Source organism: Mesoplodon mirus (assembly GCF_964341445.2).
Source record: "Mesoplodon mirus genome assembly, chromosome: 6".
Classification (NCBI taxonomy): Eukaryota; Metazoa; Chordata; class Mammalia; order Artiodactyla; family Ziphiidae; genus Mesoplodon; species Mesoplodon mirus.
Window position 1 is genome coordinate 27112273 of NC_138982.1, and position 13271 is coordinate 27125543.

A 13271-nucleotide genomic window follows, 5' to 3' on the forward strand; every position below is an offset into this window, starting at 1 on the left:
CCAGAGCAGATATAAGTCCATTACATGGATGAATCATGATTGTTGACTGACATCTGCATTCCTCTCCTCACCTTCCCACCTCCCACCATCGTCCTACCATGGAGTCTTACTCTTCCATCTTCCCAGAAGATGAGTGCTGGGAAGAACTGTTAATTGAGATAGAAGACTGGTATTCTACCAACCGGAGACATACTCCCAGAGCTGTACATTCAGAAGTATTTCTTGGGCTTGGCTTTGCCCATGGAAGGATTCACCAATTAGCAGGAGATCCTGACACAAGGATCTGCCTTGCATCTGGTGACTGTTTGGGATCGCCTATGTTCATTATTCCCTATCAACTACAGGTGCGTCTTCTTTTAGAAGTTGTCATTTCTGGCCTTCATCATGCTGACAATTCTTTTGTGGGCAATGAACTCAAGAATGAAAGGGAGAGAGAGGAGCCTGGGCTAGGTTTGGGGGTACTTTAGATTAATTCACCATCCCTAGAGGGTAGTACTTCATATAGTTCCCCATCATTTTCGATATTCTTACATACTTCTGAAGATATTTATCCCTGGCAAACTGCAAGTACATAACCACTTACCCAATAAATTGGTTAAATATAACAAATGTTCCTACAGTCTACACCCAGCACAGCATTTCCTTTGGGTAATGTTGTTTCTGTGGATTAGCCTGCATTTATAATAGGAAAACATGGTTACCCTCTGATGAAGAGCAGAAATTTGAGTCTCCTCCTGACACACCATTTACCTGGGCTGGTAAGCTGCAGGGTGTTGAGCCTGGATGGAGGAACCATTACAAATGCTATCTTAATAACTTGGAGGTGGCACAGACCCAAGTCAAATTACTCTGTGGCTTTGGTAAAGTTCCATCACATGGAGAATACCCCGAGAATGGGGAGGCAAAAATTGCCTATAGCAAACATTACAAATTATAAAGACATATCACCCCTTGAGAGAAGATTAAATATAGAGCTTACCTCCAAGAGGAGGAGAAATTCGGGGCTCCAGTCTGACTCGTTCAGAGCCAAAGTCAAAAGACTGGCTTTCCTCACTACAGTTTCCATCTTCAATTCCATCAACAATCCTGTTTAAAATAACAAGGATTGGCTAGTTGCGCATTTATATTCATGGGTTCCAGTATTCCTAGAAGACTTGAAAAATCTTGTGTTAAATTTCTAAATTCTAGACACTCTAGAGCTGGGCTATCCAATATGGTAGCCATTAGCCTTATACGGCCATTGAGCACCTGAAATGTGCAAAAAGAGATGTGCTGTTAGTATAAAATACACATTGGATTTTGAAGATTTTAGTAAAAAATGTAAGTTATTTAATTAGTAATTTTTTATATTGTTCACATTTGAAATGCTAGTATTTGGGGCATATTGAGTCAAATAAAATATCTCATTAAAATTATTATTAAATAATTGCACGTGTGTGTGTTTACTTTTTAAAGATGTGGCTACTGGAACATTTAAAATTACTCATGTGGCTCACAATTTTAGCTCATGCTATATTTCTATTGAACAGCAATGCTATAGATCTTAGACTCATTTATTCTCAGATTCAAAACCTTAAGCTACAGAAGTTCTCTTATCTAAATTTATGTTAATTTACTACTCTATCCAGAATTAAAGAGTTTTGACGTAAAGTTTACAGCATCACAGAAAGTAACTTTGAAAACATCTTTGCTCTGGACGTGGACAAAACTCTGAAGTGAGAGTTGAAGAATTATATTTAAATGACTATTAGGACTCTAGTTAATCTTCTCTCCTTGGTAAATAATATCTAACACACTCATTATTTTTTTAAAAAATGAACTTATTGTAGAAAATATAAACATAAAGGTAGCAAAAATCTGAAAGGAAAAATCAACTGTCATTCACCACTACTGTTAACATCTTGGTGTGTTCTCAAAATCTTTTTCTAGATATAAAATAAAATATGTTTCTTCATAAGTGTAGAATAAGTTGTACATGAAATTTTCTTTTCCAGCTCTGATACATTTTCCCCCTATTTATAATTTAGTATTTTTTATTTTAGAGAAATTTTAGGAAGGAGAAGAGTTAAGGAATGTTTTCAAATCACCATCTCCAACTGAATTCCTGAACATTTAATATCCACCTACTTTTCATTAACCCTGTTTTGCTTATTTTCCCCTTAATATTTTCTCTAAATGGGTAAGTTGTGTTTTTCAAATGACTAACTAAATATGTAGTATATCAGAAACATCTCTTGCCTTATAAGAAGAACAACAGAATTTGAATCTATATTTCAAAACTCAAATTTCTGAGATTTTGGACAAAATATGTAATCTTCAAAATACTTAACATTTCTTACAACTTTATAGTAGGGATAATACAAACTACTTTATAGGATTCCTGAAAAGACTAAAGGTAATAGTAAATGAAAAATTACCTAGCTGAGTACATGAGACTAGGAATCACTCAATATGTTTTTTCTTGTCTATTTTTTTTTTTTTTTTTTTGTGGTATGCGGGCCTCTCGCTGTTGTGGCCTCTCCCTTTCTGGCTGAAGGGGCCAGAAATAAAACTAAGTTCAGTCATCCACAATAATGAAGCAAATACTATGGGAAATGAAGACCAACACTTCATTTCCTTCATAATTTCCATTCATTGCTTCATGAAACTTTTGGTAAGATCAGATACTGAGGGGATAACAATACGGACTTTGTTCCATCTCTTTTGTTTTCATTAGAAATTTATAAGTTATAAAATTACAATGTAGAAATATACATCTATAAAAATAGGTAGAGCTAAATGGATAAAGGGAGAAAAGAAAGAATTTGGAACACTTAATGGACCCTTTTGAGAATGTGACTAAAATTACTTATTCTCATCTTGCATACACCCCCACATAGAGTCAAAAATGGCACACAAAAATTTAGGGAAGCTGAAGCATCGAGGCTAGGAACCTGCGTGGCAGAAAGGCCCAGAAGGCTGACTCATTTACTAGCCAGGTACTAGTGTGAATACAATGCAGCCAGTTTCACCTGGGAAAGAATTCTATGATGTGAACTCTCACCTTGGACTGAGGTCTGGGGGTCCAGCATTGTTCAAAGTTGAAAGTTGCAATTTCAAGTTCTTCTCTTTTCTTTTACCATGGTTAGGGGCGTCGGCTTCCTGTTTGTTTTTGGGGGAATTGGAACTAGAGACTCTGATAGGTGAGTGAAATGGCACTGTTCCCGAGGCCAGCTGCTTCAGGCTTAAGCCAAGATAGCTCTTACTGCTTCCAGGCTTCTTGCTACGGGAAGAGGAAGATCCCCTTGTGTAGATGGGAGAGAGGGAAGCAGTCTCCTCATCCTCCCGGTCCTCCTCCTCTTCCTCATCTTCCACAATGGATGGGAGTCTCTTCTTGATGCTGCCATTTCCCTTGGGCTCTGACTAAATCAGAGGATAATATAGATGAGTACAGATTGTGAAGACTTCTTGAGAGGCATATCATTCATGCTGCAGGGCCCATCTGAACAAAGTCAGATCCCCTAGAGCCTTTAAAACGGAAGACCTCACAGATTTTGCTCTTATTTATTCAGGTGTTCAAAGTCTCTCATACTGTAGAGTACAGGGAACTCTACTCAATATTCTGTAATAACCTACATGGGAAAAGAATCTGAAAAAGAATTATTCACTTTGCTGTACACCTGAAACTAACACAACACTGTAAATCAACTATACTCCAATAAAAATTTTAAACAAAATGAAACAGAAATAGACTCACAGAAATAGAAAACAAACTTAAGATTACCAAAGGGGAGGGGGGTAGAGGGATACATTAGGAGTTTGGCATTAAAATATACACACTGCTATATATAAAATAGATAACCAACAAGGACATCCTATATAGCACAGGGAACTCGATTCAATATCTTGTAATAACATAATGGAAGAGAATGTTAAAAAAGGATATATATATATATATATATATATATATCTCACTTTACTGTACACCTGAAACTAATACAACACTGTAAATCAACTATATTTCAACAAAAGATGTTAAAAATCTCCCCATTTCTGATCTTGGCTAGGTTTACTCTCTCTGCTTTCCTGGTGTTAGCCCACAATCCTCCTCTTGGTCTTTTAAACTCTCTTGGTGGTGACCTATGTAAAAGGTGCATTTTATCAGGTTTGCATTGAGGTTTTAATCAGCCTGTCATTTATAATAGCATATGATGGCATGTTTTTAGGAATAAGACATTTTCAATTTTACTGGAAAGTCTTAGGCCTTGATAGTTTATTTAATTTATTTATTTCATTTTTCAGGTATCCTCATCATTTTATTTTTATTGAAGTGTTGTTGATATATAATATTATATAAGTTACAGGTGTATGATATAGTGATTCACAATTTTTACAGGTTATATTCCATTTATAGATATTATAAAATATTGGCTATATTCCCTGTGTTGTACAACATCTCTCTGTAGTTTACTTTATACCCAGTAGTTTGTACCTCTTACTCCCCTACCTGTATCTTGCCCTTCCCCCTTCCCTCTCCCCACTGATAACCACTGGTTTGTTCTCTGTGTCTGTGAGTCTGCTTCTTTTTGGTTATATTCACTAGTTTGTTGTATTTTTTAGATTCCATATATAAGTGATCTCATACAGTATTTGTCTTTCTCTGTCTGACTGATTTCACTTAGCATAATTGGGTCTTGATATTTTAAAGTTACAGGGTCCTCAGTGGAACTTTATGTGGAGATCAACCAGCAAAATTATATTATTTTTGAGAATAAAACTCTTTCCTATTTTGGACCATAGATGGAAGAAGATCAGAAGTGTCCTCAGCTCTCCTTGTTCTCACAAGTCAGGTGGCAGGAAGCACAGCAAACCATTTGGTCCTCTCACATTGAAGAGCCTTAGGAAAGGAAAGGGAGAGTTTTGCAAACTCTTCTGTAGGATTCCTGCCTGGGCTCCTTCAACCTTACAGGCTTAGAAGAAACAAAGGAGAGGATGGGAAAGGATGAAGGAGGGGATAATGAAGGGGCAGGGAAGACAAGGTAGCAAAGGCTAAGCTGATGGCCCTCAACAGAGTCACTCTAAGAGTATGTGCTTCTTGCTCTGCCCCAGACATGGCCTCCCTGCTCCAAAAAGTCAGTTCATTTTTCTGTGCCTCAGTTTCTTTTGAGGATACAATCATTTATACCTGCTTATCAATAATTCATAATAAAAATAAACTGAAAAGACCTAAGAATACTATTTAAATGTCATGAGCTGTCATGGTTATTACTTCTTCTTAATAAATAGTTGTTTTATTGGTATATGAATTTTATTGTAACAGTTATAATGATATATATATATATATATATATATATATATATATATATGTAACAAAAAAATGAACTTGAATCTGTAGTGACTGACAGGCCCATTCACCTATTTAGTTGAGGCCATAGCTGTAAAGTAAAATGATCAGTTCACTTAGGAAGGTTTTTTTTTTTTTGTATTTTAATTAATTAATTAATTAATTAATTGGGCTGTGTTGGGTCTTCGTTTCTGTGCGAGGGCTTTCTCTAGTTGCGGCGAGTGGGGGCTACTCTTCATCGCAGTGCGCGGGCCTCTCACTGTCGCGACCTCTCTTGCTGCGGAGCACAGGCTCCAGATGTGCAGGCTCAGTAGCTGTGGCTCAAGGGCCCAGTTGCTCTGTGGCATGTAGGATCTTCCCAGACCAGGGCTCGAACCCATGTCCTCTGCATTGGCAGGCAGATTCTCAACCACTGCACCACCAGGGAAGCCCTGTATTTTAATCTTATGGGTCAAAATTTCTTGAGGAAATGGAATTATTAGACTCATCTTTCCAGCTAGATGTGATTATTTTAATTAATGGTAAAGCTATTAGTTCTTTATTCAATAGTCATGGTTTTGCTTTTATTTATTTATTCTTTTTTCTTCACAGCATTTTAAATTCTGTGCTTTTAATAAAAGATGGACCCATGTGGAATTGCAGAGGAACATTTGTATACTGGTATTGTAGAACAGAAAAGTGAGCTCACCCAGCTAAAGATACAACAGGGCGAACTTATCACAGAAATTAAAATCATTGAGTACATTCTCTAATTGGACTTCTGTTTACATTTGCATTGGCAATTTAACCATTCCTTTGTTTCAAGGAGGCTCCCTTGGCTCTAACAGAATCTTCTGACTATGGCCACAAACTATAAGATGTTTGTACTTCTACAAGTTCATTTAATTTTCATACTTCCATGCTTGGCACCTTGGACAATTTGCTTAGGTACTGACTCTTGTGACTGGGACAACCAACACGATTTATACAAAGAATTCATTAACCCGTGGACCATCATTGCAGACAATACCCAAATTTATTATTATTAAATACCCAGCCCCACATGCAGCCTCTGTGCAGGAGGAGTACCGGTTACTTTCTTCAGGCCATCGGTATACCCTCCTCCCTCGTGTCACTGGATTCACCTGTATATACATGGCCACAAAATTCAACCACAGATCTTTTCCTTCTCTCTGACCCATCTCTTCCTTTCCCTCTCATCCTTCTCATGAATGCTCCCATGAGGGCAATGAGGTTTTATCCCCACAGTCAAAGGAGTCTCTAATTTTGCTCGTGACATCTTGCTGGGATAGTCATTTCAAACTCACGAATGAGTCTTGACTAAATGTGTCTTGACTAAAAGGAAAGCAGAATAAAGTCTAGTGGTGGAATGCATATGTTTTGGGTCACACAGTCTTAAGAGTCCTGTGACTTACTAGCTATAACCTTGGTCAGGTAATGTTATTGTTTAAAGCCTTGGTTTCCTCACCTGTAAATTGGCAATAATGTGAGGAAAAAAATAGGTATTAGATAATGGTAGTTACACCCTTAGTGATATGCACTGAATGTGCTTAATTAAATGCTTGCCCTTGTGATGATGGTGATGATCATGAAGAAAAAGGAAACAAAATTTAAATCAGAGCAGGTCTTACAGATAGTGTTGTGATATTTTACATAATCTCCCCTTCTTTCTTAGTTAACAGAACTCTTAGCAATGCACCTTGTCCAGAGATCACCTTTTTCAGACCCCTTGCCACTTGGTTTGGCCATAAGGCCAAATTCTAGGATGATAGTATGCCAGTGGACAGGTTATAGGGAAATTTTAGGAAGGCTCCTAGAAGGAGGGGAGCATCTATCTTGCTCTTTTACTTTGCTTTAGTTTCTAGTCTGGAACACTGATGAAATGAATGGATCTCCAGCAGCCATCTGAGAGAATGAGGAGAAGGAAGGCATAAGTTGAGGATCATTAAGCAGAAAGAGGAAATCTCCAGGCCTACTGACACTGTTATATTGCTCACCTCTGGCCTTGTCCATGAGAGAGAAATAAATATCTATTGTATTGAAACCCCTGTTATTCTGGTAGTTTTGATACTGCAAATGAACTTAACCTTAATTATACAGATTTTGTTTTTGAAAGTTAAGGATGGTATATTCTTGGAAGGGATGTTCATTTTCAGAGTGCTATGGCGGGGTGAGGAATTCAGATGGGAAAATCCAAAAGGAGGCTAAATTTCTCTTCATGAGAAAGAGAATATAGGAAAGGTCTGGTGGAAAAGATGTAATGAGGAAAAGATGCCTGTTGAGAAGAGTTTAAATGTAACGACAGTTTTGCTAGTTCCTGAAGAGGGATTTTGCAGAGATGAGAGAGAAAAGACAACTAGTGGCAGGGAGGAACTTGGTTGATAGCACTGAGATGTTTTAAGAGCTTTAAAAATGTTTCTCAATAGCAACTGTGTTTGCTTCCCACCCCCAGCCATCTTCAGTCCATTATCAACGTCTTTGTAACGTGCTGTGTAATTGGATTTATTTGTGCACCTCTGTATGCATGTGTGTCTGTGTGTGTATGCATGTGTGTGAAAGTTGGGGGGTTCTGCTTCAAGAGGGTACAGAGCAAGAAAAGGAGCTGTTTACAGGGTTTCTGTCACGGGATTATTGGTAATAAAGTTCTAGGTCATAAATTGGACAAGTTTCTGTTTGGGGGGAAAGTTTTCTGTGAAATTGGAGGGTTCTTAAAAGTTGGGACTGACTTAAAAGCTCAATTCTTCTAAGATCAATACCCCAGGACTTTGTTACTCTGGGCAGGTTTTGGTGACAAACTATGCTTTAACAATAGCTCTAAGATCCTTAAATAGATATATGAGTTTCAACCTTTCTCTATTCCCAAACTCATGAAAGTCATTGCCACGTCTCTCTCAAGTGCTTTAGGGGAAGTCAAAAATGAATACATAGCATCCTCAAGGAGGAGACATATTTGTTGGAAATCCCACAAATTTTAGATAAATATTTTGCTCTTTGGCAAAAAGCCATACCTGTGAGACCGTAGATTTGTTCGATAATCTTGATATCACCTGAAAGAACAAACAAACAAACAGAAGTTGTAACAATCATTTACACCTTCTTGGTGGTTTGGGACTGAGTGAAATGGAGACAGGGAAAGAGATGAAAGTTCAGAGGCTGTGCGGGGGAGATGGGCCACCTGCATGGGCCAGAGAAGAGGAAATACCTCCTGAGAGATGCTGGGAACATCTCCCACACCTCACCCTCTAGGAACTCTACTGACCAGAGTGTGTAATAAAGAAAAGGGAGCAGCAAATTGACTGCCTAGTACAGGACACCACACCCAGGAAATAGGGGTCAAAATAGTACACTCATAGGATACATTTTCCATCTTGATGATTTATTTGCTCTCTCTCTTTTTTTTTCCATCTCCCTTATTCCTCTTTCTTGCCCTTTTGCTAAATTATCTTATCTTCCATGATTTTCTCTCTGGTTCTGTGAAAAAAGAAATTGTGGAGGCGTTTCTTATTTAATCTCATTTCTTTCTATTTATCCACCTCCCCTTTTTCTTTGGATACGGGTGGGGGTGATGAACTCTCTCTGTCCCATTTGTTTTACTCACTATGATGTTCCCTGTGGACTAGGATTAAGTTCACTGTGGATACTAATTTTCAATTTAAGTGATTTGAAGATCCAATTGATTGTAAAAAAGAAAAAAAATTCTGTCAATCAAATTGTGACATGGCATCAGTTATAAGACTGATCCCAATTTCAGAGATGGTAAAATGTGAAAAACAAATGTGTAACATAGAATCACTTAAGTTCAAAACACATCTTGCATAAAATCAAACTATGGTACTGTGGAGGAGTACATTAAAAAACATGCACCTTCCATGACGTACAAACAAGCTCTGGAAATTATAACATATCTGGGAAATATGCTTCAGGTCTCATCCACATTGTTTTTTTGCTCAAATATACTTCTCTCATTTTAAAGTGGTAATAGATGCTATAAATTAACATAATTTTATTCCCATGAAAAAAAAACCTTGCACTTCAAAATGACCTGCCTAGTAAGTGAGACATATTTGGTAATTCTGTCACCACCCCCCACTGTTTTTTTTTCTAGATGATTAGGGAAATAGATCTGCTATTATTTATACAAATGCCAGCATTATTATTGCTGTGCCAATATATGTTTCATCAATGTTTAATTTTATCAAAGCAGTCAACCCATTCTACATCTGTTTTGTTGTCTAAATATGCATTGATCAGTAGCACTGAAGACTTAAGTTTTGTAATAATTCCCTAAATGGTGACAGTAAAACAGCTGAATAATTAAAAATGTGGAAAATAAAACAAAATTACAGTGTCGTTGCTACTGTGGTAGACACAAAAAATGGGTTTTTGAAAAGCTTTTCAGTTACAGCTTGGATGAAAGAAAGAACAGCCCTGGGATTCAGGAAGCCTGAACATCTCCAGGTCAGAGATGCTCTCTAAGGGATTAGAGAAAGGCACTGGCTTTAGCACTTGCTGATTTGGGTGTGACTCCCAACCCCCATGGTTTATTACTAATATGAGTTCTGTCGAGTTTCTGAACCCCAAGAATGTTTTTCTATATCAGTGCTTCTCAAACTTGCAGGTTCTGATTCGGGAGGTCTGGGTGGAGCCTGAGACTCCAAATTCCAATGAGTTCCCAGATAATATGGACCTTGCTGGCCCGTGGGGTACACTTTGAGTAGTGAGATCTTATAACCAACGTCATTGTTATTATCATTCTATCAGCTGTCAATTCATTATGTATTCACTGTGATCAGCACCCTGGTAAATGCTCCCCAGCCATGACATCCACTAATTTTCATTACTAATCCTATGAGGTAAGTGCCCATTATGTAGCCAGCACTACTGTGATAGGCTCTCTGAATAAATCATTTAATTCACATATGGTATTAATCACATGTGTTTTATTTTATTTTATTAAAAAATTTCTTTTAAATCACAGGAAACTCAGATTTAATAACACTCAGCATACATGGAATAAGTTCACTTAGCAGTTGCTGTGGTTCATTTCACTTATAAGAGGCAAATATTTTTAAAGTACTCAACAGCAACAGTGAAAGCCCTCTCTCACCCTGATAGAAATGGATTTGTTATAGTTCTTCTAAATAGAATTAACCATCCTTGGAAAGATTTCAATCCAGTACTGAATTGTTTATGAAATGCCCTGTTATCTATTGTAATGTATTGTAAGTCGTCGAATTCTGTATATACTGCTATTTTCTGTGTCTGTTCATTGTTGTGAACTTATGTATGTTAGTGAAATAAATGTTCAGCTTTCATGTTGTTTCCTTAACATTTATAAATATAAGTATTAAGATATTTTCCCCCTCTTACGGAGAATAACAAACTTGGTGATGTTTTCCTTTCTGATGCAACCCAAAAACCTAGCTGTTCTGAAAAGGTTGGTGCATGCCGTTAAGACAGAATGAAATTACTCTTTTCATCTCTTAAGCAAAACACCCCTCTGTCATCCCCCTTCAAAACCACAGGTTTTTACTTGATATTCACAACTTTTGCACCACCATCAGTCAGTAATTTTCCAGGTGCCTTTAGTTTTAGACATTATAGAGCTCAAATACTGAGTCAAGAAGATTGATAAAATATAAAACATTTTCTGCTCAGCCACATTTGTAGGCAAGCATTTTCAGTGTCTATGTTCTGAGGAAGTCCATAATATCACATGTATTTTAAAAAGAATACTCTGATAGATGCATTCTGTTGACTAATACTTCATGCTAATCCAGATTCTGCCAAGTATGGAGAATATTAGTTTAATGGAAACCCAGTATTTTCAAGCTAGAAGTGACCCTAAAGAGTCTCTACTACAATGGTTTGTACACCTGGCAGACAATAGGATGCTTTGAGAAGTGTTCCTTTAAAAAATCAGGTTACAGGGCTTCCCTGGTGGCACAGTGGTTGAGAGTCCGCCTGCCGATGCAGGGGACATGGGTTCGTGCCCCGGTCCGGGAAGATCCCACATGCCGCAGAGTGGCTGGGCCCGTGAGCCATGGCTGCTGAGCCTGCACGTCTGGAGCCTGTGCTCCGCAGCGGGAAAGGCCACAACAGTGAGAGGTCCGTGTACCGCAAAAAACAAACAAACAAACAAACAAAAAATCAGGTTACAGAGTACCAGTTCCAATGAATCTCTTTCAGTTGGTGATGGGTGTGGGTCTCAGGTCTCCAGGTCAAGTTTGAAACCACTGAGTTTGTCCAACTCCCTAACTAGAGATGTGGAAACAGTGGCCCAGGAAGATGAGATGACTTGCCCAATTCATGCAACAAGTTAGTGGCAGAACTTTTTCCCCAGAAGCCATGCCTCCTGACTCTCAGTGTACCTTCCATAGAATCATGAGTTTTCTCAGATACCTCTTCCAATGGTTAATGCTGTTTCTTGGGCTGAAAGAAAAAAATGCCTGACATACTATAGCATTTAATCTGGTTTGATGGTTGCCACAAATCCGACCCCCAAAACTCATGAGGCTAAGTTACCCAAACACCTCGTAAACCTTTTCTGAGTCACAGATCTTTTAGGAAATCGGATGAATTCTAGGCATTCTTTCCACAGCGGGGAGAAACATGGATACAGCCTTTGGATAGAAAATATTTATTGTTACAGCTGCTTGAAGACTCAACGGTTTTGAGTTTTGAGGAAGGCAGCTTTCCAATTTTGAGTCCCTCCCACATGGAGTTTTTATACCTTTTAGACAATAAGAAGAACTGTTGGTAATCTCTAATGGGAATAATTGGGAAAAAAAGAAAGACTGAAGTCATAGAGGTTGGGAAGATAAAAGGGAAGTAAGTCAGACACAAGAGCAGGAAATGAGGTCCCTGCAATAAAGTTTTGAGAGAGATCAAGAAGGGTAAGGGTCAACCCGCTCACATCTTGGGATGGTGCCCTTCATTCCATCAGGAAGGAAGAAGCCCAGTGCGGGCAGAAGGGCTGAGGACACCGCCTGGCACAAAGTCATGACCAGAAGTAAGGCGTCATAATCTTGAAGACTAGGAAGAAACATTCTCAGCTTTGTTGCATTGGTTTTAAAAGTTTTTGTGTAGCTGTTCTCCTTTCCCCCTCATCCTAACCACGTAGAATTTTTCTTTAACATCTTTATTGGAGTATAATTGCTTTACAATGGTGTGTTAGTTTCTGCTGTATAACAAAGTGAATCAGCTATACATATACATATATCCCCATATCTCCTCCCTCTTGCGTCTCCCTCCCACCCTCCCTATCCCACCCCTCTACGTGGTCACAAAGCACCGAACTGATCTCCCTGTGCTATGCGGCTGCTTCCCATTAGCTATCTATTTCACATTTGGTAGTGTATATATGTCCACGTCACTCTCTCACTTCATCCCAGCTTACTCTTCCCTGATATTAGAATTTTTATGAATTCTTTTAGCTGGGAAGGGAGCTCTTTGATTTCTTTTATCTATTCCCTCCACCCATTAAAATCCCTCTGTGTTCTGAGAGATGGCGGGGTGTGAGGCCCCGCCTTTCACGGGAGGCTAAAAGGCCACCTCTAGAAGGAACGTGAGTGGTTTCTCAGCAGTGATGAGGCATTACCAATAACTTCTCCTTACTCTCAAGCTCTTTTCAAGAGGCTGAACCACTAAGAAATTGACCACTGTGAGGCAGGAAGGAAGCAAAGGTGAGTGGAACCTACCACAAAGACCCAGGACTCCTAACAGTAACCCAGGGGGCCAGTAGCCCAAGGAAGGTAGGAAATCTATTTCCATTGTCTACTTGGCCCACAGGTAGGATTTATAAACCCCTGTGTGGTCTGCAAATGTCCTCTCAACTATGGAATCTCATAAGGCACGAAAGTGCCCTAGTGAGAATGTTATCTGCAGCTGATTGCTCAATCGGGAAATGAGATGTGAATTACAAGGCTCTTCTCTCTGACTGATTCAT

At 38.6% G+C, this 13271-nt stretch overlaps 1 protein-coding gene across 1 annotated transcript in view; it reads right to left on the minus strand.

Annotated features, from left to right (window-relative positions):
• The window catches only part of KCNH8 (potassium voltage-gated channel subfamily H member 8), a gene marked incomplete at both ends in the record, with an annotated part of 347867 nt that overhangs the window by 30874 nt on the left and 303722 nt on the right, over positions 1-13271 (minus strand). Inside the window, 3 exons of the mRNA XM_082624208.1 lie at positions 980-1086; positions 3044-3402; positions 8332-8370. Coding sequence (XP_082480334.1) covers positions 980-1086; positions 3044-3402; positions 8332-8370 — 505 coding nt within the window. The remainder of the gene's footprint in view (positions 1-979; positions 1087-3043; positions 3403-8331; positions 8371-13271) is intronic.